The 27,685-nt window shown below is 49.7% G+C and overlaps 1 protein-coding gene across 1 annotated transcript in view; it reads right to left on the reverse strand.

Moving 5' to 3' along the window:
• Positions 1 to 27,685, reverse strand: part of C2CD2 (C2 calcium dependent domain containing 2) — a 63,758-nt gene that overhangs the window by 6,037 nt on the left and 30,036 nt on the right. The window contains exons 5-13 of the mRNA XM_069581540.1: positions 26,330 to 26,452; positions 23,420 to 23,540; positions 21,197 to 21,305; positions 17,597 to 17,661; positions 14,890 to 15,014; positions 13,707 to 13,881; positions 12,428 to 12,541; positions 9,514 to 9,641; positions 7,259 to 7,577 (exon numbers count right to left, since the gene is read on the reverse strand). Coding sequence (XP_069437641.1) covers positions 7,259 to 7,577; positions 9,514 to 9,641; positions 12,428 to 12,541; positions 13,707 to 13,881; positions 14,890 to 15,014; positions 17,597 to 17,661; positions 21,197 to 21,305; positions 23,420 to 23,540; positions 26,330 to 26,452 — 1,279 coding nt within the window. The remainder of the gene's footprint in view (positions 1 to 7,258; positions 7,578 to 9,513; positions 9,642 to 12,427; positions 12,542 to 13,706; positions 13,882 to 14,889; positions 15,015 to 17,596; positions 17,662 to 21,196; positions 21,306 to 23,419; positions 23,541 to 26,329; positions 26,453 to 27,685) is intronic.

The raw sequence follows: 27,685 nt of genomic DNA on the forward strand, positions 1-27,685 counted from the left end.
CCATTTCATCCTCTGTGTGTGTGTATATATATATATATTTATAGTTATATATATTCATAATTATATGCATTATATGTATATATTTACAATTATTATAAGTATATATAATTGCTGCTGCTAAGTCACTTCAGTCATGTCTGACTCTGTGCGACCCCACAGACGGCAGCCCACCAGGCTTCCCCGTCCCTGGGATTCTCCAGGCAAGAACACTGGAGTGGGTTGCCATTTCCTTCTCCAATGCATGAAAGTGAAAAGTGAAAGTGAAGTCGCTCAGTCGTGTCCGACTCTTAGCGACCCCATGGACTGCAGCCTACCAGGCTCCTCCACCATGGGATTTTCCAGGCAAGAGTACTGGCGTGGGGTGCCATTGCCTTCTCCAATATATAATTGAAAATATATAAAAATACCTATATACTTGTAAATATATATATATATATATATATATATATATACACACACAGAGGATGAGAAGGTTGGATGGCATCACCAACTCAATGGACATGAGTTTGAGAAATGGCAATCCACTCCAGTATTCTTGTCTGGAAAATCCCACGGGCAGAGGAGCCTGGCGGGCTACAGTCCATGGGTCGCAAGAGTCGGACACGACTTAGTGACTAAACCACCACCACCACCAACGTTGGGAGGTGGTGTGTGGGGGCTTGAGGGAGGCTGGAAGGGGGACAAAGCATAAAAGTGAATGTAAGTCTCAGTGGCTTTACTCCAAGTCAACGGGCCTGACTGGCTGCTCCCTGGACCTCAGAGGTCCATTCCCGGATCCACTCTAATCCCTGGAAGATGCAGCGGATCTCAAAAAAGCCGCCAGGCAGGGTGCGTGATGGCAGGAGTCACCACCAGCCCCGGGGCCTGACTCTGGAGTCTGGCCAGTGGGGTGGATACAGTGACGCCTGATGGCTAATGACCTAGGGATTCAAATGTCCCGGAGGCTCCCAGCCTGGCCGGGTTCCCTTGGGTTGGGGTGGGAGGCACTTAGGAGGTGTTTCCGGTCTACAGGTAGCTGCTCTGGGTTAAGCTCACAGTCACTCAGTCATGTCCGACTCTTTGCGACCCCATGGACCGCAGCACACAGACTTCAGCCCCTCAAATAGCATGTAAATGTGGGGCTGTCACATCAGAACAGAGGAGAGGGAGGGAGGTCCGAGGGACCAATCTGGTTAATCTAGACTCTAATCCCACTTCCCATTCCCATCTCCCTGGGGTGGCGGACAGGGAATGGAGGTGTGGGGAGGGGAGCAGACTGGTCTGTCCCCCAGGCCAGCTGCAGACCTAGCGATGTGGAAGCCAGCAGTAAGAGAACCTCCCCTCGAACACTCCATCCACAAAGCCCATTTCACACGTGTCCCTGTGCTGAAATCCCATCCGGGGTTTGGAGCCAGGGTCTGAGGTGTGAGTGGGGGCGGTGTCATAGTTTGCATCTTGTCCATCCAGAATTCTTATGCTGGGGTCCTAAACCCAGGTCCTCAGAATGTGACCTTATTTAGAGAGATGGTCATGACATCGGTGATTCAGTTATAGCAAGGTCATTAGGACAGGTGCTAATCAAGTATGACTGGGCTCCTTATAAAAAGGGGAAGTTTGAACAGAGGCACCCTGGGAAATACCATGTGAAGGTGAAGGCAGAGCTCAAGGTGACGCGTCTACAAGCCAAGAGGCAATATGCTATGTTGTCAGCAATCCCCCCGATCCCAAAGCTGGGGGAGTGGCTGGGACAGACCCTCCTTCCCAGCCGCACGAACAACCAGCCCTGCCCACACCTTGATCTTGGACTTCCAGCCTCTGGAACTCAGAGAAGCAATCTCTGTTGTTTAAAGCACCTCACCTCTGGAGCTCTGTTTCAGCCACCCCCAGGATCTAACACAGACGAGACAGGGAAGGGGAAGATCTGACTTAGGGTGAGGATCCTGAAACGGCAGCCGCGTCCTCCTGTATCCCTGAACCCTGGACACCGGGTGGAAGATCACACTGCCCTCCCTGCCAGGCACACGCGCAGTTTCTGGTCCTCATCCTCCACCCTCTGGAGCAGGTGGGCTCTGTTGTTAACTTTGCCTGCTCGGCGTCAGTGCAGAACTGGATGCTGCCACATGTGCTCTGGTGCAGATCAACCCCTAACTTGACACGACTCGTCGTGGCTTCTCTGGGGACATCAGCTTCTTGGACAGAGGATGGTCTTGTGAGGGGCGAGACTGAGGTTTGCACCTCTACAAGCTGCAGCCCAGGTTACGTTTCCCAGCCACCTCTGAGGATGCTCTCATCTCTTGCTTACAAATAAGGAAGTAAAGACTCAGAGAGGGACATGCTCTGTCCTGCAAAGCTTGGCTCCTCTGTGCTGCTGAGCATCTGAGCTGGAGGTGGCCGGCGGGCATCTGGAGGGCCAGTCTACCACACTGCCGCCGGGGAGTCCTCCGGAGAGTTGAATTGAGCAGTTCTCAGAGGGAGCGCAGAGCAGAGCCCTGCTCTTTGGCAGGGACTTGGATAGGCTTCTGGGCGTGATGAAAGGCATGCCGGTGGCCTGGGGAGCACAGAATATTCCAGCACTGTGAGCCCTTCTCCAGGCTCCGCAGTTTAACTCATCACACGTGAAGAAGGACCAGTACAAGCCGAGGTTATTCCATGTGATCATCTGTCTAAACTTGGTCACTCAAGCACAGTGAGCTTCGGGGTAAATAACTGGGGATGGACACAGCCACGGGTGCGCTTGGTGGATGCTGATGCAGCCGCAGCACGGTAGGTCGCAGCTCGGGCGGGCAAGTGCACTCTTCTTTGCAGGGAGGCAGGACTATTCACAGCCACCACGATCAGCACACTGGCACCCAGCGTCCTATGTCAGTTTGCCCAGCGTGCCCAGCGACTCCATCCGGCACTGAGCTGAGTGTTGCTGGGAAGCCCCTGTCCGTGTGGTCCAAGTCTCCCATCTGTGCCTGAGCCCTAGGAGATACCCCAGGCGACGTGCATGGCCTTCATCCAATCAGCTGAGAACAAAGAGGAAGGATCCCCGGGCAGAGATTCTGCCTCAAGACTGCGGCATCAGCTCCTGTCTGCCCTGCAGGTTCCAGACTCACCCACACAAACTAGATCCTTGAAACCTAGAACCAATAGATTCTGTTTCCCTGGAGAACCCTGATGACACAAGAACTCTAGTTTGGAAGGTCACACTTTCCCCAGGCCCCAGAATCTGTCACTCTTTGCTGATGGGGGAACTCACAACCATGGGGCAATGGAGTGGGGCTGTTCGGATTTAACAAGCCCACCTCATTCACCTGACGGGCAGGAAGCACGGCTCAGACCTCACTCCCGATCTTAAAGATGCCTGAAGGTCAAATGTGAAAATGGGTTACAAGAAATTTAAGGCAAATAACAAAAATCTTAGATGGCACCAGGAAGAGAAAAAAAAAAATCTTTCCCTGGTTCCAGCAGGTTGCTGCTGCTAAGTCGCTTCAGTCATGTCTGCCTCTGTGAGACCCCATAAATGGCAGCCCGCCAGGCTCCTTCCTGTCCCTGGGATTCTCCAGGCAAGAACACTGGAGTGGGTTGCCATTTCCTTCTCCAATGCATGAAGGTGAAAAGTGAAAGTGAAATCGCTCAGTCGTGTCCGATTCTTCGGGACCCCATGGACGGCAGCCTCCCAGGCTCCTCCGTCCATGGGATCTTCCAGGCAAGAGTACTGGAGTGGGGTGCCATTGCCTCTTCCACCAGCAAGGTTAATAAAAAAAATATATATATATATATATATACACACACACACACACAAGGCTCAAGTATAAACACGTTGTTCAGTTGCTCAGTTGTGTCCAACTCTTTTGCGACCCTATGGACTGTAGCCTGCCAGGCTCCTCTGTTCATGGGATTTCCCAGGCAAGAATACTGGAGTGGGTTGCCATTCCCTTCTCCCAGGGATCGAACCTGCGTCTCCTACATTGGCAGGTGTATTGACAGGTGTATTCTTTACCACTGGCACCCCCTCCCGAGAAACACCATAAACTCATATATGAAGGAATTAAAAATAATTATTCTATTTAATGTTGCAGATACTCCCCACTTTATTCCTGGTTGTTTCCACAGTTTAACTGACATAAATCACTCATGGAAAAATGTGTCCCAACATCTTACAGACAGGGGAACAGTGACCAAAAGTAAACTTATAAGTTGCAGTTTGCTACCTAAAGGACAGCTTTAGATTTCAAGGGGAACCATAGACAGCCCATTCATAGGAACGACTACCTTTTAGAACCAAGGACAGTTATGGAAGCCGGTCTGTCTGTATTTCTCGGCGAGGTGCTGTCGTCACATCAGCTAACACAGTTCTATCTTTCCCTGAGATGCTGGTCCTCTACCACCTGACCAGGGCACTTTGAAGGAGGAAGGTGGGGAAACTAGCATCCTGGGAAGGTCAAACTGGGAAGGGATGGGAGGAATAAGGAAGTGGGGAGGTTATTTAACTTCCAGCTCAGTTAGGATTATCTGCTTTCCTCATAGCAAGACTATTCTTAATTAAAAATATATATATAAAACAAAAATAACTTACTGTGTAGGCAATTAACTCTGGTTGGCATAGCGATCCTCTTAAGTTAAAGGGGATGAGCAGGAGATGGAGAAAAGGAAGAAGTGAAAAGAAAAGTTTGCAACAGCAAAATCAGAATGCGAGACGGTAAGAGTTTGAAGCATTTACATCACACAACATAGGACGTTACTGAGCAGGACGTTGGTTGGTTTGTCTTACTTTTGAATATTTTTCAAAGTCTCCACCAACGCTTTTGTTCTGACTTGTGGTAAAACAGACAGAAAATGTACCATCTTAGCCACTTCTAAGTTTGGTTTGTCTTAAGCGCATTCGCAGCGTGGTATAAGCACACCAGGGCTTTGTTAAGCTAAAAATAAAACTAGTTTGAGGAATGCACTTCCTGTCTTGGCTGCATCATCGCAGTAAGTAGATTTCCAATCAGCAGAATTCCAGGGGAATTCTAACAGGCAGGCAGGTCTCGGAAAGCTAACTTCCTCCTATGCCAGGAGACATAGGTGGTTCTGAACCTGAAAACTGGTTTTTAGTTTAAAAAGGAGAGCTGCCTCCTTGTCACCAGTTTTGGTGGAAGATAGAAACTATCTGCGCAACGCAGAATCATCTAAGGTTCTGACAACAGATCTCTCAGATAACACTGGAATATAAAGTACTTTCCTTAAGCGCTACCAAATGGGTCCCTTTAAAACATCCTGGGTCTGTGAAGCCCTAGGAGTGAGGTGCGTCCTGCGAGCCCAGCGCCGCCCGCCGGAGCTCAGAGTGCAGGGCCAGCACATCTGCGGGCACCAGGTCCCCAGGAATGAGGATGTCACCCATCCCGCCGGTCACAGGAGAGAAGCAGGGTGGCCAGGACACAGCAAGGACACACACCGCAGGGAGAGCACTCCCTGGGAGGACCGGCAGAGGGAGGGAGGGAGGAGGGAACAGCGGTCTCCAAATGCACCTGGGTTGGCGAGGCTCAGCCTTTCAGAATGGACTGAGGGCGGGAGGCAGGGTCAGCTTCCGTGAGAAGAGCAGACGGACGGCTGCTGGTCTGTTGGGCACAGAAGGGGCGCACCCACCTGTTCCCCATGTGTCCACTGCCCAGCGCCCACCTGCCTGCCTTAGGTCCAGGTGAGCCCCCTTGGGTGGCTCTGGCCCCAAGAGGCTGGGGGCAGGGGGCGGGGGCTGGTGCATGCCGGGCTGTGGACCAACAACCAGGCCACCTTTTCCACAACAGAAGCCAGGAAGCCACCACAGAGCCAGTGCTCAGGTCACCGCTCCCCACACCACTCCTGGTCACCCAACCGGGCCCTGGGGATGAGGTCTCAACACTGGGCAGGGGCAGATGGAGTCTGATCTTCATCTCAGGGTCTGGAACCACACCCAGGAATCCTCTCCTTTCTCTCCCCTCCTCTTCTCACTTCTGCCTCCTCCCCCATCTATCCCGATCTGATCTGCGGCAGTGGGTCAAGGGGGAGAGACAGGAATCGAATGGGGAGGGCTCTCCAGCTCCATCCCAAGGATACCGGGGCTGTCCTGTGCCCCGAGGTGTGATGAGCGGCACCCCTGGCCTCGACCTGGCTGAAGCCAGCAATGCCCCCAACTCCCAGCTATGACAATTGAAATTCTCCAGCTACATCCGGCGTCCCCTGGGGAGGGGACACGATTGCCCCAAGCAGGGATCACTGCACTGGTCCATGGCACCAAGAACAAAGGAGCAGAAGGCAGAGCCCCTGACCACGGTTCTCGACCCGTGAGATTCCTAATATCTACCCTCGCCGAGGAGCCGGGACCGAGCTGCACCCAGGACTCCCGGATTGGCCCCAGCCCCTGCCTCGGCTCTCCTGTCCCATGCTCCGCACCGGGACCTCCTATTACCGCCCGGCTGGTGGGATTCTCGGGGAGGCGGCCACCTTGAGTAGGTACATCCCTGTGCATAGAGGAGGGAGCTGAGACTCAGCGAGTCTTGAAGCCTCACATCTAGAGCTGGCCGAACCTCTGGGCTAAATTCTCTTGCCAAGTATCTTCAGGTCACCATCGTGCCAAAGCGCTGTCTGGGTTAAACTGCACACTGAAGAAATGTACAGATTTAAAGCCCTGTTTCAGTGCTAATGCGAAACAGTCGCTTATTCTAATACAGTGATTACCTCACCTCCGCACATGTGTTAAGTTAATTGGCTAATTTTCTAGGGAGCTCTCTCCCCGTGGGTCCTGTCAGGGCTGAGTGGGGAGGTCTGGTTTGGTTTCAGTTGGAGGGAAGCGTCTGAGAGGCATGCAAGTGCCGAGGAGCTCTTCTGTGCAGCTGAGGGGACCCCAGTCAGCCCAGCTGGTCTCCTTGGCTCCATCGTGGTGTGTGGCTCCTGGAGGCCCCTCTCCATGCGCTGGATGGTTCTACCCCCAGGAGGAGGGTGCACAGACAGAGAACAGGGTGCCTCTAGCCATGAACACCAAGTGGCCCCAAGAACACAGAGAGATGACCTGGCCGCTCACACTCAGAAGGGTCCTGAACGTGCCCCCAGCCCTGCCCATGGGCTCGAAAGGGGCTCAAACATTGAGTGCAGGTGTTTTTGTAGGCGTGGGGGTGCAAAGGTAGGGTGCCCTTGTAGAGAGAAGGGAAAGAGAGCAGAGGCTGAGAACCGAATTTCAGTCTGGAAACCAGCAGGAGACCAAAGCCATGGACTGGCGGAGGGGAGTGGTGGGGAGCAGGGCCGAGGTGGGCAGGGAGGGGTGGGGAGGGGCGGGTACCTTTATGCTTCTTGGCAGCGGCTGGCTCCAACTCCGACACACTCAGGGAGCTCTCAGACAACTCGTCCCCCTCGGGGTCCTGCAGGGCCTGGCCACCCCACGCCCCAGCCGGTGGCTCCTTCTCCAAGTCCCAGGAGTCTAGTTCTATCTCCTGGGGCTCCAGGACCGGTAGGGTCCCCACTGGGGCCTCCTCCTCGGGTGGGGCAGAGGTCACAGCCCTCTCCGGCTGGTCCTGGGGGGCATCCTCTTGGTGGGCACCATCCATGGAGGCTGCGTAGTCCAGCATCAGGGCTGCGTCACTGTCCTGAGATAGTGAGGTCTGTCCGGGGATAAGAGACAAAGTCAGGGTGAGGAAGATGCCAGGATACTCGGGAGGAGCAGTGAGCTGGGGAAGCCTTGGCAGCCCCACACACACAGCCGTGGGGGTGGTTTCAGCGTCCGAAGGTGCCCGGCCCTCCAAGGAGACAGCTTAGGAAACTGAGAATCAGTGGACACAGGTCTCCCAAGGCAGAGGGTCAGCCTGAAGTGCCAGGCTGGGGGAATCTGGGAAAGAGTACCCTGTCTGGGTGCAGATGGCACACAGTTTGTTTAGTGACCGCTGACAACTGCCTTTTCTGACCCAAGTCAGAAATGCCCACTGATTTAATCTGGGACAATTTGACCTTCAGTAAAAAAAAATGGGGCTTTCTTGGTGGCTCAGCAGTAAAGAATCCGCCTGCCGGTGATGGAGATGTGAGTTCAATCCCTGGGTTGCAAACATCCTCTAGAGGAAGAAATGGCAACCCACTCCAGTATTCTTGCCTGGAGAATCCCATGGACAGAGGACCCTGGAAGGCTACAGTCCATGGGGTCACAGAGGGTCAGACACGACTGAGCGACTAACACTTCGACCCTCATTCTTATTTTTTGGTTTTTAGGTTGGTATAGTTTTGCTTTTGGTCATACCGCTTGGCATGTGGGATCTCAGTTCCCTGCCCCGGGGATGGAACCACTGCCCCGGGGATGGAACCCTTGCCCCCTGCAGTGGAAACTCGGAGTCCTAACCACTGGGCCACCAGGGAAGTACATTCACTTATTTATTAATCCTAAAGAAAACCCAACTACTGAACTGAGCCAGGTGCTTCCAGAGATGCTATCGCCCCCTCCTGGCTGCTTCTGGAAGTGCATGCAGGAAACCCAGAGGCATCACCTGGCTCTTGGAAGATGGTTTCCAAGGCCACCCACACCCTGGGTATAATTGCCACATTGGTGACTCGCCCCTAGCACCTCCCAGGACCTGTTATGGCCCCTTTCCCAAGAGCCAGGGGCTCAGTTCTCAGCATGCCCTCTTGGCCACCCTCTTATGCCCTCAAGAAATCAAGCCACCTGCCGTGTCCAAAAATTCATCTTCCTCCTTGTCCCCTTCCAACTACTAAATTTCCCACCTGCCTCTCCATCACTCACATTTTCTTTGCTCATTCTGAAAGGTTAAAAAGAGTAAGGGACTGTCACCTGGGCCCTTGCCCAGAGGGGCTGGCCTCTCCCGTAGCCTGGCCTGCCAGGGGATGTCCACATGGGATGCCTCGAGCCTGCCATCCGCTCTGGACTAAGGTCACAGAGCAGCACAAGGAAGGCATGGGGACGGGGGTGTGTTTTAAAACAAGCTTCATTTCTCTGACTGCAGGAGGCATAAACATTCATTGCAAAAGGAAGCATTTGGAAATGAGTCATGTGTAAAGTGAAAGTTCCCCAAGACAGCTCGGTGATGGGGGTGGAGGTCCTGTCCCGAAGGGGAGCTGACCTCATTTCGGTCTTTCTCTTTCAGTAATTTTTCTTCAAATGATTCACCAACCTCTCAACACCCAAAGCATCCCAGGTCAGAAACTGTCAAGTTCCTTCCTCAACAGGATAAGCTGCGTAAACAAAAATGCCACAAGTAATCCCTTGTTGGGGGAACACAATCTGACATTTCCCGGGTGGCTCAGTGGTAAAGAACCTGCCTGCAACGCAGGAGACCTGAGAGATGCAGGTTTGATCCCTGGATTAGGAAGATCGCCTGGAGGAGGACATGCAACCCACTCCAGTATTCTTCCCTGGAGAATGCCAAGGAGAGAGGAGCCTGGCGGGCTACAGTTCATGGGGGTGCAAGGAGTCAGACACGACTGAAGCCACCTAGCAAGCCCACAGGCAACCTGACATTCCGGGGGGTGGAACTTTCTGGAGTTAAGTGGAGGGCGGGGCGGGGCGGGGCGGGCGTGGGAGGAGGAGAGGCTCACCTTGGAGACCCCGGATATGATGATCGTGCTCTTCTTCCTCGGGGACTTGAGCTTCAGCTTCGAGGACTCACTGAGCTGTCGGATGGCGACTTCGGCCACCGGGTCGGCCCCGTTCAGCACCAGCAGCTCTGCCGGGGGAAGAGCAGGGTCGGGCACATTAGCAAAACCTGGAACTTCGACAGGAACTTCAAAGACTGGACAACAGATCTGGTCGTTAAGGAGGGGTTGGCAAACATTTTCTGTAAAGGGCCAGAGAGTGACTAGCTTGGGCTTTGTGGGCAGCTGGCCTGTCACAAATACTCCACACTGTCTCAGAAGTGGGTAAGCAAGGCTGGAGGTAAGAGTGCGCACAGGGGACTTCACCCCTGAATGTGGTCCAGTGGATAAGAAGCTGCCTGTGAAGGCAGGGGACATCAGTTTGATCCTTGGTCCGGGAAGATTCCACATGCCTTGGGCCAACTGAGCTTGTGTGCCACAACTATTGAGCCCAGATTCTAGAGCCCGTACTCTGCACCAAGAGAAGCCACGGCAATAAGAAGCCTGTGCAATGCAACTACAGAAAGCCCGTGCGTAGCAACGAAGACCCAGTGTGTCAATCAAATAAATAATAATTTAAAAATTTATAAATAACTTTTTTTACAGTGGGCATGGCAGGTTCTGGGGAAACTTCATGCGCAGGACAGGCAATGTTCCTGATCTACAGCTGAGGCTCTGTGCTTACATACACTCACCAAGGTGTACGCTCCACATCATGTACCTAAAAAATAACGATAATTTTGTTTATTTATTTTTGGCTTTGCTGCTGCTTGGGCTTTTCTCCAGGTGTGGCAAGTGGAGGCTAGCCTCCAGCATAGGCTCTGTAGCTGCAGGGCACACACAGGCTTAGCTGCTCTGCAGCCTATGGGATCTTCCAAGATCAGGGATCGAACCGGCATCTCCTGATTGGCAGGGGGATTCTTTACCACTGAGCCACCAGGGAGGCCCTCACATCATGCATTTCAATGCATGGAAGTGATGCCTGAGTAGGGGTGATAACTGAGGTAGGTAAGGAAACAGGAACCTCGGAGCTTTGGGGCGATGTGAACTCTGAAGGGCAGTGCAGCTACTCCCTGGCCCTCCCAAGAGGTTTGGACACACAAGCTATTGTTCACGGTGTCGAGGGACCGTTCACAGAGGCTGCTCCTCCCCAGGATTAGCCTGCACCCCGGCCAACGTCCAGGGAACGCTTTACTCAGACCCAAGCCCTGCAAAGAGCTCAGTGTGTGTTATTTCAGGTAAATCCCCCCAAGTCTCAGCCAGGGGCTGCTTTTTCAGTCTCCATTTGAGGAATGGAGAAGACAGGAGGCAGCCAGGTGGGCGGCAGGGCTGGGACCACCCCGCTCCCCGGCCAGGTCTCTCTCACTCAGAGATGCTGCTGGGCCTCACAGGTAATCGCTGCTGTGGGGCAATTAAAAGGACATGGGGTGAAGGGGCAGGATGTCAACAGGAACTTTTTCTCAGTTTGGCCTCAGTCTGTGGACCACAGATGCTCCACTTCCATGCAGTCATGAAGGACCAAGCGGTGGAGACCTATGTGGCCACTGACCGCCCCCCGACCCCCCACCCCAGGGGAAGAGTGGAACATGGCGAGGGCTCCCAGGAGATGGCTGCGCTGTCAGTCCCAAGTCTCAGGACAGGGGTGGCGGCACCGAGCCCAGAGCTTCCGTCCATCCTCAGAGAGCCCATCCGGGTGTCAGCTATGCTTGAGAAAGCTTCCAGGGTCCCTGGCTGCACAGAGCGGGCTGGGGATACCACCCTTAGGCCAGCGAGGGAACCACAGCAGAGACACCCCGCTCAGGGTGAAGGTGCCCCCATGCTACAAGGCAGAGCTGAGCAAGGACTCTCGGGAGCAGCCAAAGAAGGGGTATTGCTTCTGCCGAGGATTCTGCAGTTGTTGTTGGGGTGGGGGGGGGGGTACCCTGCAGCTCCCATAGAGCCAGGGAAACTCCCATGGGGAAGAGGCAGTTTTCCACTCCTGCTAGGCTCTGAGAACACACGGCCATCCCAAGACAGCACCCACCAAAGGAGTGCTGCCTGCCCTCTGCCCACCCCTCCCATCCCATCTGCAACCTTAACAAGGAAAGAAAAACAGGACTCAGTGGACAGGGGCTGGTGGACGAGCTGGAGAGAAGCTGCCTGCTCCATCCTTCTCAAAGTGCTGGTCACGTGTGATGATCAAAGGCAGGAAATTTAACCCCAATGGCAGTGACACAAGCGATCAGGAAGTGAGAACCTGCATCCCGAGTTCTGGGGACACTAACCCAGTTACAGGGGCTTCCCAGGTGGCGTTAGTGATAAAGAACCCACCTGCCAATGCAGGAGATGTAAGAGACCCACGTTCCATCCCTGGTCAGGAAGATCCCCTGGAGGAGGGCATGGCAACCCACTCCAGTATTCTTGTCTGGAGAATCCCCATGGACAGAGGAGCGTGGTGGGCTACAGTCCAGGGGGTTGCAAAGAGTCGGACATGACTGAGTGACTTATGCCACCTTATTACAGAGGTTTCCAGAGACAAAAAATAAAGAAGTCCTTACAGTTACATCCCTGAATCCTGCTTATTTTATGATATCCAGGTAACTGGCACATTGAACAAGGGGGAAAATAACAGTCATAAATTTTTCGTAGTGAGGCATGAGCTGGGTTTTCTGCTTCTTCTGTCCAAGCTCCCTAAAACTTAGGGCAGGGATGCCAATGGCACTCTCAGTCTTCCACTGACTTCCACTTCCCTCGTGCTCTTCTGGCTCCTCACTTATCCTTGAAAAAAACAACTCTTCCCCAAACTCTAACAAGGAAATGCATCTTCTCACCAGATGAGAGCTCGCAAGCAGAGCCTGAAGGAGCCGACTGGGGACCATCTCGAGTGGTCTCACGTTACCTGTGTCTGAGGAAGAGAATGTTTTGCTGACGGGGGCACCGTGGCAGGAGATGGCCTGGACCGAGATGTCCTTCTCAATGACCTTCACCTTGACAGGTGTCCTCAGGGGAGACTCTGCCGGGAGAAATCCTGGTTATAGCGGCCCTTCGAAAGCTGTCTGACTCTGCAGTCACCAGAAAGTGAAATCATGTCTCATTTCAGCTCTACTTCAAGCAGCCTGGGGGGCTTCCCTGGTGGTCTAACGGCTAAGGCTCTACACTCCCAAAGCAGGAGGCCCTGGATCGAGCCTTGGTTAGGGAACTAGATGCCACATGCCACAACAAAAGATTCCCCGTGCCACAACTAAGACCCAGCACAGCCAAATACGTAAATATAACTAACTATAACAACCTAGAGGGGTGGGATGGGGAGGGAGGTGGGAGGGAGGTTCAAGAGCAAGGGGACATGTGTGTATCTATGGCTGATTCATGTTGATGTTTGACAGAAACCAACACAATTCTGTAAAGCAATTACCCTTCAATTAAAAAATAAATAAACTTAAAAAATCTATTACTAACCAAATATTCATGCAGCTGGAAAAGGTAAGAGGAAAACCTTAAAATATTTTTAACACACTCTTATTCTTTTTGTGGGGGAGGGGAGGAATGCCCCCAAAGGGGCATTGGAAACCTAGGTTTAAATTTCAGAAACCTTTGAATTAAGCCAAAATTTCACGTTCTGATTTTCATTCAAGAACTGAGCCAAGTGATTTATTCTGGCATGATAATACTTCTGTATAGGCAGGAACACAGTACAAATTAAAAAGTAATAATAAATCATACACTTCTACAGAAGTTGTCTCCAAGGCAGTGGATGTGGGGACAGGTACAGAATTTGGCTAGATCCGAAACCACTATGCATCAAGCCTCCGAATGAACATTTTAACATGAGACTACACACTGGCCACTCACATCTAAAGTTTTAAGATAAAGTGCTGCCCCATGTAAATGTCATGGCGTACTTAATTTAATGAGATATTTCATCTAGTATCTTGACTTTGGTATCAGAATACACTGCAGGGTTGAACCTTGCTTTGTCTTGTCCTGCGTCTGAAAAGATAGAAAGATAATTGTCTTAAAAGAAAAAAAGCTATGCAGAAGCCTTGCCAGTCACCATTCTTCCTGTGCCAGGAGATTTTTCTCACGAATGATCCTGCGGCCTGCGGTGCTCTGCAGTTTATAGGTGCAAGACATTTACCGGGGAAGCGCGACTGCAGACTTTCTGTGGGGAGGAGCCTCACCAGAGCCCAGCGGGGACGCCCTCCCTGCGTCGAAGCGAGGCTTGGTCTTCACGGCAGTGACAGTAGTAACCACGGTCCCACATGGCAGCACAGTGCGGTCTTTCTCTATCTTTGCAGCAGGAGCAGGTGTAGGCATTTGCCAGGCTTTTCCCTCACCGGGTTCTATGTAAGAAAACTGCAGAGAAGGCTGGTTACCTGCTTGTAGTCCTTGCCGACGGACACCTCGCCATGGCATACTGCCTGCCTTTGCAATAACCTCTGATATCTTTACCTGTCACTTAGTACCATAATTAATGGGTAAGAATTCTGATTTTCCCAGAAGTGACATGGGAGGATGAGACCCAGGCTCAGACCCAGCCACTCAGCTTGTAAAGACGGGAACACAGGATGGAGAACCAAACAAAATAAGATGGCCCTTTCTGAGTCAGGCCTGAGTGAAAGGATATCACAGGCAGTTATGTCAGGCAGACGACACAATGTAACCCTGGGCAGGAAGCATCCCACTCATGTCTAGAAATGTGTGGGAGGAAACATCAGCTCTTCTTGGACGAGCTTCTTGTTTCAAGGTGAATGAGAGCAGGAGTCTGACAGACAAATTGTGGCGCCTACACCGCGGTCACAGGTGTGGAGTCCTACACCAAGGTCACAGGTGTGCAGTCCTACACCAAGGTCACAGGTGTGGAGCCCTACACCAAGGTCACAGGCATGGAACCCTACACCGAGGTCACAGGCGTGGAGCCCTACATTGTGGTCACAGTTGTGGCATCCTACACCGAGGTCACAGGACAAAAATTTCCGGAATTAACCAAGCCCCACAGCAACCGTTTACCATGAACCTCTGGATCTAAACCTGCCAGTTCCCTGACATATTAGGTAAAATACCCACCCTTTTACCCACTCTACAGCATCCTAACCAATCACTTAATACCACCATTCTAGCATGAATTTCCTCTGTCTCGAGGCTGTAAAAATTGGCCAATAGTCCTCGAAAGGGGTTGGCTCTTCCTTGAGCCTGTCCGCTGTTCTATCAGTGTCTCCCACTCTAATAAATTCTCTTCTCCTCTCATTCTGCCTCATGTCTGGAAATTTCTTTTTCAACTTGTGCTCAGACCATGACATCAAAAAGATGTCCCTTTGCTCAAGTGGCTGGAGCAGAACGTTGGCCTCATAGAGGATGTCATACCTCTGCAGTAACTGAACCCAACGCCGAGCTGCCCGAGGAGGCCCCGCTGGTTAGCGTAAAGCTCTGAGGCCCGGAAGGCTGCTTCTTGAACAAATCCAAGGGGACAGTCGTCATCGCCAACAGAGCTAAAGAGATAGGGGATGAGTGGGGAGAACCATGGGTGTCTGCACGGGAGCAGGATGGCCCCAGAGCAGCTGCACCCAGAAGCAATCCTGGACGTGCCCCCCACCCCTCCCCCCTCCCCACCCTCCTGCCTTGCTCCCTGGGAAACGCTCCCATTTCAGAACATTTTAGAAAAGTTAGCGTTGTAAAAGGTACAAGAGGGCTGTGGAAAAGCCACAAACCAAGGGGGCTACAGAGTTATGAAGATCAGAGGCGGTATGTGATCCTGTCCTGGACTGGGAAATACTGCTAGGAAGGACCTTAGGGGATCGGCTGACGGGAACTGAAAAATCTGGTCGGTAGATTAACAAAGTGAATCAGTGTGACTCAGGAAGCTGATAACTACACTGTGGACAAAGAAGAGAATGCCCCTCTTCTTAGGAAGCACATACTAAAGAATTTAGGAGCCAAGGGCCAGGATGTCCCATACTTAAATGCACATGGTTTACCCTGAGTGTGTGAGTGTGTGTGTGTGTATGAGTGTGTGTGTATGTGTGTGTGTGGCGAGAGAGAAAGACCAACTGACAGCAACCACCATGTATGAGCACAAACAATGAAGGAAACGGGCAAAATGTTAAAAATATCTGAGTTCGAGTAAAGGTTATATGGTTGCTCTTTGTTCTGCTTTTTGTTTTTACTTAAGTTAGAAATTTCACAAATCCCATCAGGCTGGACTGGAATGGAATTCCCACATGGCCAGCAGGGGAGGTGCCCTGGGCATGGATTAGCAAACAGCAGCTCCACCCTGCGTTCAGACCACACACCCTCTCTTGGAATGTTAGTTCTTATCTCAGGAGCATCCCAGTTATCTCCAGACTACAGAGCTGAGGAAACTGCCTCAAAATTATGGCTAATTAACTAGGGAGCTTGAATTGCTTTTTCCTATATCTTGGTAACTTTAGGAGATAAACAGATGGCTTAGTTTCACAGCTTAATTAGCCAGGCAAGGGTCACCTCCCCATTTTGTTCATCAAGATTTTAAGAAACCTAATAAATACTGAAACTATGGATTTACACACATGCACACAGGTCCACGCTCAGTCTAGGGAGTTTTACCTCTGATTATTGTTTTCTTATATCTAAAACATGTGCCCAATTTTGCAGAAGGAAAAGGCAACCCACTCCAATATTCCCACCTGGAGAATTCAATGGACAGAGGAGTCTGGAGGGCTACAGTCCAGGGGGTCACAAAGACTCGGACACCACTGAGCCAGCTAACACTTTGCTTCAAAGCATGTGCTCAGCTGAAGCTGCCGGGGCTTCTTTTACAAGGAAAAGCCAGTTGTAATTCATGGGGACAGAAAGCAGAAGAGTGCGTGCCAGAGGCTACGGGAGAGGCATGGGGAGTGAGTGTAAGTTTTGTAAGATGAAGGACTGATATTGAAGCTGAGGCTCCAATACTTTGGCCACCTGACGCAAAGAGTGGACTCACTGGAAGAGACCCTGATGTGGGGAAAGACTGAGCACAGGAGGAGAAGGGGGCGACGGAGGATGAGATGATTGGATGGTATCACTGACTCAATGGACATGAGTTTGAGCAAACTCTGGGAGATGCTGAAGGACAGGGAAGCCTGGTGTGCTGCAGTCCATGGGGTCGCAAACAGTTGGACAAGACTGAGTGAATGAACCGCAACAAAGATGAATTTTGGAGGTGGATGGTGGTGATGGCTGTACAACCATGTGAATGCACTTGATGCTACTGAACTTTATACTCAAAGATGGTTAAGATGGTAACATTTATATATGTTTTACCACAATTAAAAACTGAGATAAAATTTTAAGAAAGAAGGTTTATTAAGCCCAAGAAGGCTGAGAACTGCTTCTCAAGCCAAAAATTGTTGAATAAAAGATTTTGGATATTTGTTTTAAAAAATGAAAAGAACCAGTTGAATATACTCTTTCTCAGAATGTTTGACCTTGCTAATAACGAGAGTAACTGCTGACAAAGGTCCATACAGTCAAAGCTATGGTTTTTCCAGTAGTCATGTATGGATATGAGAGTCAGACCATAAGGAAAGCTAAGCACTGAAAAATTCGTGCTTTCGAACTGTGGTGCTGGAGAAGACTCTTGAGAGTCCCTTGGACTGCAAGGAGATCAAACCAATCAACCCTAAAGGAACTCTTTAGGATTTCCATCAGGCCACCTGATGGAAAGAGCTGACTCACTGGAAAAGACCCTGATGTTGGGGAAGAGTGAGAGCAGGAGGATAAAGGGGCGACAGAGGATGAGATGGTGGGAGGTCATCATTGACTTGAGGGACATGAGTTTGAGCAAACTCCAGGGGATAGTGGAGGACAGAGGAGCCTGGTGTGCTGCGGTCCATGGGGTCACAAAGAGTGGGACAGGACTTGGTGACTTAGCAACAGCAGCAATAATTGGAATGGACTTTTGACTAAACATTCCCTTGGGAAGACCTGGAGTGGCTTAGTGGGCATGGCCAGTCCTTCTGCTGAATCTCCCACCCTCCCTGCCCCAAGGCCCTGGTCAGGGCTGCTGTATGACCCTCCCAGAGAGCAGGCCTCCTTCTGTCTGCTGAACACCCACCTTCTGAGGACTGCCCATCATCTGAAATCTGCAGGTGCAACTCCCTCGACTTGGCATTCAACTCACTGTGGAAAGAAGGGCTGTGAGTCCTTAAAAATGCTTTACTATTTTCTTGAAATAGTATTTTTTTTCTGATTTGACAGAAAGGAATGCAAGTCACCATCAATATTCAAGAAACTACAGGGACATATAAGCCAAATAAATACAAAGATTATCAGCAACTTCACTATCCAGAAATAGTTAATATTTGGTATTAGGATTCCCAGGTGACTCGGTGGTAAAGAATTCGCTTGCCAATGCAGGAGATGCAGGTTCAGTCCCTGGGCAGGGCATATTCCCTGCAGTAGGAAATGGCAACCCACTCCAGCATTCTTGCCTGGAAAATCCCATGCACAGAGCCTGGTGGGCTACAGTCCATGGGGTTGCAGAATAAGACATGACTTAGCGACTGAGCCCACGTGGACATTTCTAGGATTAGCCAATGGGACTTAATGAATGATGATGGAAAGGTTCTGTAGAACTGCCATCGAATTTGGTGGCCACCAGCTACATTTGGCTATTGAGACATTTATTTTACTTTTGGTTGCACTGGGTCTTCATTGTTGCGCACGGACTTTCTCTAGTTGCAAACAGCGGAGGCTACTCTTTGTTGTGGTGAGCAGACTTCCCATTGCAGTGGCCTCTCTTGTTGCAGAGCATGGGTTCCAGGCACATGGGCTCAGGCACACAGGCTCAGTAGTTGTGGCTCATGCCTAAGCAGCTCTATGGAAGGTGGAATTTTCCTGGACCAGGGATCGAACCTGTGTTCCCTTGCATTGCGAGGCAAATTCTTAACCACTGGACCACCAGGGAATCCCAGCTATTGAGAACTTTAAATGTGGCCAGCGTAAACTGAGGAACTGGGTTTCATTTTGTTAATTTTAATTCATTGAAATTTAAAGAGCTACATGTAGTGAGTAGTTCCTGTATTAAAAGGTCGAGCTGTATAACTATTCAGAACATAATATACCTCCCCACTCCTTTATAATATAGTGTTTTCACTGAAGATTTCATGGACATCTTCCCATGTCAATAGCTGTAGAGCAACATCCTTTTTCATAGGCATCTAGTACTCCAGTATCTGGCCCTATGAGATTTTATTCAGCCAACTCCTTAATGACCAAGCCTTAATAATGGTTTGCCTCCAATATTTCATAATTATAAACAAGCTGAGAACAACATCCTCATATGTATATCTTTGCACACATGTGTGATTATTTCCTTAGAAAAAGAGCAATTGCCAATCAAAAGGTATATGCACATAAACGATTTTGTTTTTTATATATATTGATGACTTTCAGAATAATTATTCCAATATCTATATCCACTGGCCACTTTTAGTTTTTCTCTACCCACTTGTAAGGGGAAAAATAATCTTTGCTTAAGTTTGCATTACTTTAGCTATTTCTGAGATTGAATATGTTTTCAGATGTTTCTAGCTATCTATAATTCTTACTTTTTTATTTCTAGTTGAGATATTTTGCCCAATTTTCTATGAGAATCTCATATTTGTATTAATAATTTATAAAAACCCCTTTATATTATGCTTGGGACACCTTCTTCCATTACTTTTCTAATTATTTACTATTTAACACCAGAAAGTGATTTCTATATTTTTATAGTCAGCTACTTTACCAAAATATAATTTATATTAATTTTTGTATTATTGTTTCTATCCTACATCCATTAGTTCTAATAGTTTCAATTGATTTTCTTGAGCAGTCTGTGCGTGTTAGTTGCTCAGTTGTGTCCAATTCTTTGTGACCCCATGGACTGTAGCCTGCCAGGTTCCTCTGCCCATGGGATTTCCCAGGCAAGAATACTGAAGTGGGTTGCCATTTCCTTCTCCAGGGATCTTCCCGACCCTACCATGGCCCTACCTTTTTCCCCTTACAAGTGGGATCAAACCCTGGCCTCCTGCATGGCGGGCAGATTCTTTACCGCCTGAGCCACCAGGGAAACCCTGAGTAGATGAAATATGCAATCATATCATCTCCAAGTAAAGACTGGTTTTGCCTCTTCCTCTCTACTACCTGCCTACTGTTTCTTTTTATCTAATTGCATTAATCAGTACTTCTAGAACAAAACAATGGGGCTCCTTCTCTTGACCTTAGTGGGATTGCTTCCAATACTTATCACTAATGTAATTTTTTTTAATCTTTTGAAAAAAAAGGGAACATAAATCTTATTCTAATTAAGTGTTAAAAATTAGAAATGGGTATTAAATGTCACTGACTATCTTTGGGGCCTATATAGAGATAATTACTTTGTGTTCTCCTTTGATCTAGTGACACAATGGATTTCATTAATAGATCTCACATTAAACCATACTTGCACTTTTGGTATGAACTCAGCCTCAGTGGATTATTCTTTTTTTTTTTTTTAATTCAGTAGTTACAGTGCGAGGCTCAGTAGTTGTGGCTCACAGGCTTAGCTGCCCCATGGCATATGGAATCTTCCCAGACCAGAGATGAACCCATGTCCTTGTATTTGCAGGAAGACTCCTACCCTCTGCACCACCAGGAAAGTCCTTGGTATATTATTCTTAATGTGCGACTGGATTCTATTTGATAATAGAATCAGACTAATTAACTAATAGAATATTAGTTCTTACATCATAATTATGATGTAATTCCTACATCATAACTTATAAGTAGTCTACACTTTTCCCCTTTCCCATTCTCTTTGTCAGATTTTGGTATTGAAATAATTAATTCTTGGGTGGGTTGAAAAGGAGTCTGGAGCCCTCAAGGAGGAGAAAAGGACAAACATGTTTTTTTTCTACATTGCTTTGTCTTAGTCACATAAGAGGTTATTTTCTTTAAGCCCAGAGCCAGTGATGACACAAACTCATCTTGCTCAAGGATATGTTTTTCCTTAAGTTCTGTACTAATGATTATATATCAACAATGTATCTTGCTCGAGGACATGTTTCTTCTTCTTAACATTCTGACTAATCTTGTTATCGTAAGATGTATGTTGTAAGAGTGGGTCTGATAAGACCTCTCAAATTGTTAGTTCTAATCTTGTTAATTTAAGATTTATGTTGTAGGAGTGGGTAAAAGTATATAAGGCTTTGATAAGACTAGCAAGTGTGGTATTCTTTTTCCCTCTTCTGATGTCTATATCAGAAGCTTTCTCTTGTCCCTTTTCTTACTTTAATAAAACTCTGCTGCACAAAAGCTCTTGAGTGATCAAGCCTGGTCTATGGTCCTGAAGCTAAATCTTCTTCGGAGATCATGAATCCAGCATTGTTCACGGTAAGCTATCACTATCAATCAGAAGTTTCCTTCCATTCTGCTCTGGATGGCGTGTGTTTCTAAAGCAAGTGGGAGGCCCAACAACACATCTCTCGTCACAGCGGGGCATGGGAGTAGGTGAGGCGTGAACCGATACTTAAGCGCTGCCTTCAAAAAGAAATCCATGTCTGACTTAAAGCCACGCTTTCTCTCTTCCTTTCCTTTCTTCCCTCCTTTTGTGCTACGGGATGGTTTCAGAATTGGCAGCATCGAGTGGGTGAGGCCATGGAAACCCAAGTCCATGACAGCCAGCCGTACTCACAAGGTGAATTCTTCTTCCCAAGTGAGGGCAGTAGTGTTTCTTGCGAGGGTGCTGGAGAACTTCTGCACAGGATCATTCAGCCGAACTATACACACTGGGTTAGCATTGCCTGTAATCAGACAGAAGGCCACCGTATTAGCCTTTATTTCTCTCTTCTAGTTGGATCAAGACATTTTGCATATAAGAGAAAGGCTGAATTCGATGTCTGTGGTCTTGGCTTTCCTACTTCTGAGTGTCCATTTACAAAGCACGTACTCTGGGGTGGCAGATTCTATACTCGCTGGATGTCCACAGCTCGAGACTGCCTCCAAGTCACACTCTTCCCCGCTCAGCTCTGACTGTAGGCACTGCCCCCCTGGGGGGGGGGTGCCCTCCCTGGGGTGACATTACGGCAGAGATATGGGCCCCACTTTAGATAAGACTAACTGCTTGGAAAAGTCAGGGCATCTGGGGTAACAGGTAAATTTGGGGGTACCTCACATAGAACCTGCTTCCCTCTTACAAAGATGTATGTTTTTACAGTTGACTCAGCTCAGCCAAAAATTTTTGAGGTGTTTGATCCAGGTAACAGGACATTTCACTAGTGAAGATTTGTGTCTGCTTCAAGGCTATGCTTGCTGTATGACATAAAGCTGTGACTATATCGTGTAATCAGTGATCAATGGTGGAGCTTTCTTGGTGGCTCACTGGTAAAGAATCTACTTGTCAACGTAGGGGATGCAGGTTTGATCCCTGGTCTGGGAAGATTCCACATGCCGCAGAGCAACAAAGCCCATGTGCCAACAACTAGTGAGCCCCTGCTCTAGAGCCTGGAAGCTGTAGCTACTGAGCCTGGACACCCTAGAGCCCGTGCCCCACAACAAGAGAAGCCACTGCACAGCACAGCTGGAGGGCAGCCCCGCTCCCCGCAACCAGAGGAAAGCCTGCACAGCAACAGTCCAGCACAGCCAAAATCAAATAAATAAATGAAGTCATCTGTGCATATAAAAAATCAATGGTGAAGGACCAGACTGTGTTGACCCTTTAACAGGTGGTATTCAGTGTTCCATGCACATCACTTTGGAGAAGGCGATGGCACCCCACTCCAGTACTCTTGCCTGGAAAATCCCATGGATGGAGGAGCCTGGTGGGCTGCCGTCTATGAGGTCGCACAGAGTCAGACATGACTGAGCGACTTCACTTTCACTTTTCACTTCCATGCATTGGAGAAGGCAATGGCAACCCACTCCAGTGTTCTTGCCTGGAAAATCCCATGGACGGAGGAGCCTGGTGGGCTGCAGTCCATGGGGTCGCACAGAGTTGGACACGACTGAAGCGACTTAGCAGCAACAGCAGCAGCAGCACATCACCTGACTAATGACCACAATCACCTTCAAGAAGAGACTCCAACCCAGATGGGGACCTCCTGGCAGAGGTGAGAAATGGGTCCCGGGCGGCCCCTCCCACCTGCTAAGCAGTGTGGCCTCCAGAGGCGACCTCTGAATCAACAAAACAGCCACCTATGCCCAGCTTCACAGAGCGGTGGCTGTCAAATGTGCTCTGCCTGCACTTCTGGAACTGGATGAATCGCCTCACAAATAAACACAAGTAACCCCTGACGTTCTCAGACAATAAAAAAGAACTCATTGCTATTCTTGGCAAAAACCACATCGCAGTGGAAAGATGTGTCCAGTCCCAGGCTCCTCGGCATCTGGAGTCTCGGCAGTGATTCAGAGTCACCCGTTCTGCAGTGTTTCTGTCCTCCTCCATAGCAGCCTCTCCTGGCAACACAGGGGCCCCCAGGGGCCCGACACCTGCGTGACACCCATAATCCCATGCGGCACCTCCTCTCCCAGGAAGCAAGGAGTGCGCTGGTCAGGGATGCTTAACATGTATTTACAGCGTCACTAGGAAAAGATAAAAATAGAAAGATGGCTTCCAGGCTAGAGAAAAGGACAAAGCAAAAAAAGTATCTTCCTTCCTTCCTCCTTCAGCCTCATGTGTGCAGAATCAGGACCGCGTTTTCACCGTCTTGCATCATGACTACAGTGTTCAGGAGGTGCTCTCTGCTGAAAGGCAGAGATCACACTGCACACCAGATTGCAGGGGGCCACAGAAGGAAGCAAACAGCACAAACTATTCATGAGGCTATCCGGCCCCTCTGCTCATACTGCAGACAGTCACATCCACAGCCAGCCGGCACCACGCCCTCACCAGGGTGCTTTCTGCAGCCCCATCACCCACCTGAAGCACCAGGATGGCTCAGGAGCGAGACTCGGATGTTCTTCACCAACAGTTTGAGGTCATGAGCCCTTGGAGGTTTGGGAGGGCAGGATTCCTGAGTGGATGAAGTGCGCTGCAGATGCTACAGAAAGGAAAACAGAAAACAGTGACTCCTGGGGAAGAGGCAGTGGCCACCGGGCACCTGTTCCAGGGAAGGGATCTTTAAGAAGACCTGTAGAGGGAGCCTGGCCCTCACCCTTCTCAGGAGGGTGGAGGGTACCAGCCACTCACTCACAGCCGCTTCCCCCAGAAAGCAAGTGGAGGAGCAAAGTGTTCACCCAGAGAGGGCGCCCCAGGGGCCCACTGTGGGTGGAGATGGGGTCAAGCCCAAGCCAGTGCAGGAGCTAACGACAGAATGGGACATGCTGCATGGGCTGCAGGCACGCATTGTCCACCAGCAGCGAGCGGGACACCAACCAGGACACGAAAGGCTGCTTCGCACCTCGGGGTGGACCCGCCATCCACGTGGGGAGGAGCTAAGCGTCCTCCAGGTGTCACGCTGGGGACAAAGCAGAGGCAGGTGGCCCTGGAGCAGCTTAGTCACCTCATCCTCAAATCAGCATCGAGGTATCTCCAATGGAGAGCCTCCCAGAGCCTGGGGGACCCCACCTTCAGACCAGCCTTTCCAAGCTAACTTCCACCTCCCACTCACGGCTCTGAGTATTCTTTAAGAGGAGCTCTTTAGACACAAATGTTTGGGAGTCCTGAGAGGCTTCTCAGAGACATCACGGGCCTCTGCACAGTGAGGTCTTCCAGGAAGGATCGATCCTTAAAGCTGACTTGACCTCACAGCGCTTTCTTGGGGGGACACTTACCAACATTTCAAGGACTGCAGTCTCCTTTAGGTCACTACCTAGAAAACACTGTTGCCGACTGTGAGCTGAAGGGGCGGGGTGGCCAAGAAGTCATCATAGAATCCTTAAGATCCAGGTCCCTGAGCTCTGGGGACAGAGTAACCCACATGTCTGGGGTGGAGATGCAATGTTTTCTCAATTCTGTGTGTGTGATGGCTAATTTTCTGTGTCAACCTGACTGGACCGTGGGGTGCCCGGGCATGCAGCCCTTGACTAACCAGATAAGCACGCATACACATTATGCAATTATATGTATATAGCTGGCTCACACAGTTACAGAGAGGCTCGTGTACATAAATACATGCACACACACATCCCTTGGTTCTGCTTCTCTACAGAACCCTAATATAGTATGCATGCTATTTTGATACATAAACTCTGCAAATGTATTTAAAAGCATTATAGAATGCATTACAGAAGCAGGCAAGAATACTGGAGTGGGCTGCCTTTCCCTTCTCCAGAGGATCTTCCTGATCCAGGGAGCAAACCCGGGTCTCCTGCATTGCTGATTCTTTACCTTCTGAGCCACCAGGGAAGCATGTATAGTCATATTCCAAACAGGCAGCTTTGATGAACTGGGAACCCTGCACAAACACCCACAAAACCCTCACTCTGCCTGTCTGCTTACTCAGCGGCTCCTTCTGCTTCGTCAGGAGGGTGAAGCCTACTTCTTATATTCTGATAACCCTCAGTGCCCAGAGGGAGTGGCAGAACTGTGTGATCCACTGGTATGTGTCCAGGGAAGCAGAGAGATTTTGTCTCCAGACTCTACACACTCACGGCAGCTGATGCCCTAAGAGGAACCAGAGCCCAAGAGCCTGCATCAAAGTCAAGTTAAGGTTATACTGTCATACTGCCTTTTTTAAAATACAGTTCATGGGGTTCTCACAGCAAGAATACTGCAATGGCTTGCCATTCCCTCCTCCTTCAGTATTCCCTCCTGATGCTGAAGCTGAAGCTCCAATACTTTGGCCACCTGATACGAAGAGCTGACTCAGTGGAAAAGACCCTGATGCTGGGAAAGATTGAAGGCAGGAGGAGAAGGGGGTGACAGAGGATGTTTGGATCACTGATTCAATGGAGATGAACTTGGGCAAACTCCATTAGATGGTGAGGGATAGGGAGGCCTGGCGTGCTGCAGTCCATGAGGTCGAGAAGAGTTGGACATGACTGGGACCGACCATCTTTTTCACATCATATAATAATGGTGGCTATTCTACCATGCCACATAAAAATACTGGAAACACGAATGAAAAATCACTTTAGGGACTGTACATGCCTGTTTTGCATAACCAGCATAAGAAGATCTGCTCATAATTGGGAGAATTAATTCATTCCAAGCAAAGGTTTTTAGATGTGCTGCCAGTAAAGATGTGAGAGGCCAAGCCTAGGGGCTGGCCTGGATAAATTTCGTGAATGTAAATTTAGCCAAAGAGTTATTAGCACCTAATCAGGCAGTGGTGAGGGTCCCAGAATGGGGAGGGAGGGCAGGCAGCATGGGCAGGGACCCACAGAGAGGAGACAGCCTCGTGTGTCTGCACTGCCCAAGAGAGGCAGACCTCCGAGAGGTGGTGCTGTTGGAGGCAGGGCCTGGTCACCAGGCTGTCCCGGGCCTGGGCTAAAAGTCTGTGGCTACAGTGTACTGGCTCTGTCTGTCTCAGGGCAAGTTCCCAGGTACTTTGATCCTGGAAGGATAAGGTTTCCAACAATAGGCTCTGGATGGACAGTGAAAAGTCACGTACTGGTCCCTGAAAATGACAGGTTCTGGGCTACTTAGACGTGGACTATGCTGAGTGGTCCAGACACCTCCTCCTTCCCTCCCATGGGGCCTTGGAACCCTGTGCCCTGAACACAAAGCTTCGCCCCAGACTGCAGTCATCACCCACCAGCAGTTGTGCAATCTTGCTCTACCCTGGGGCGGGGCAGAGGGATGGGAGGTGCCACTGATCCCCCAAGAGAGGATGACCATGGTCCGTCACAGGGTTGCGAAGCACCCACACCCCGAGAGCCGGTTTACCTGAACTTCTTTCAGGTCCGCAGGCGTGGTGCTCAGAACCACCGATGGGGAGGCAGAGCTAACCAGGTGCTTCAGAATGTCCTTGAGGCTCTCAGAGACTGCCTCTGTCCCAGCTACCAGGTCCTGTCGAAAGAGGAGGCTGTCACCAGATCATCTCCAAACCGGGCAGAGGGCAGGCCAACACATGGCTTTCCTGATGCCCTGGACATGAAACAAACTCCATGTTGCTGGGGCTCTGCAAGGTTCAGGCTAGGAAAGACTCACTCGTTCTCATCTTTACTGACCTCAGAAGTCACTCATGCTCCTTACTCTTTAAAGTGGTTAAAAATAAGACACATACAACATAGAATTATGTCAATATTTCTGTGTACAGTCTCTTTCCCCAAATACATAGACGTGTGTTTTTCTTTCTTCACTGACATCTGATTTTTTTTTTTTTAAGTTAAAAAGTATTCAAGGGGCTTCCCTGGTGGTCCAGCAGTTAGGACTCTGTGCTTCCACTACAGAGGACATGGGTTCAATCCCTGGTTGGGGAACTAGGATCCCACATGCTGTACGTGGCCAAAAAAAAAAAAAAAGGATAGAAATCACGTGCTCACAATAGTGGAATAAAAAAGATTAGGGTCCTGGATCCCAGATGATACAGAGGAACCATTGCACAAGCCCTGATCTCCCTGCTTCTGAGAAATAAACTTTGGTATTAAAAAAAATTTTTTTTTAATCCAAAAAGTTTGAAAAGCCCAAGAATGAAAAGAAGTTTGTAGAAGAGCAAAGCAGGATGACATGCACCACCAGATGGCAAGCTCTATTAGATTATAATAATTAATACTCAAAAGAAATGTGTCTATGTTCTAGAATGTTCACACAAACTAAAAACAGAACTAACAGAGAGCAAACCCGTGCCCCCTGCACTGGATGTTCACAGTCTTAACCACTGGACCGCTGGGGAAGCCCCTGGAAGAATTTTTAAATACACATATTTCAGCTGTGGTGATAGTTTTGTAACAGAATAAGAGTCTGAAATAGAGTGAAATTTCAAGAAAATATCATAAAAGCCACTGCAAAGGAATAACGTCACGACCTCAGCCTTCAGTGTACATGATTTTGAATGATCTTTCCAGTAACTAAAAGTAACAGCCCCTACGTGACTTAGCAGCCTGCCCTACATCCCCAGCCCCACTTCCCAAGTCACTTCCTCACACACCCAAGGCTGTGGGAGCAGGGGGGTGCCCTTCAGATTGGAGACACAGCTTGGAAAGAGCTGGGAGAGAAGGGAGGTGGTGGCCTTGGGAGCCAGGTCTTGGACCCAGCCCGAGACGGAGGTGAGTGACGTGCCCTTACAGGGAAGGAGGGCAA

This window comes from Ovis canadensis, chromosome 1, assembly GCF_042477335.2.
Source record: "Ovis canadensis isolate MfBH-ARS-UI-01 breed Bighorn chromosome 1, ARS-UI_OviCan_v2, whole genome shotgun sequence".
In the NCBI taxonomy this organism is placed as follows: domain Eukaryota; kingdom Metazoa; phylum Chordata; class Mammalia; order Artiodactyla; family Bovidae; genus Ovis; species Ovis canadensis.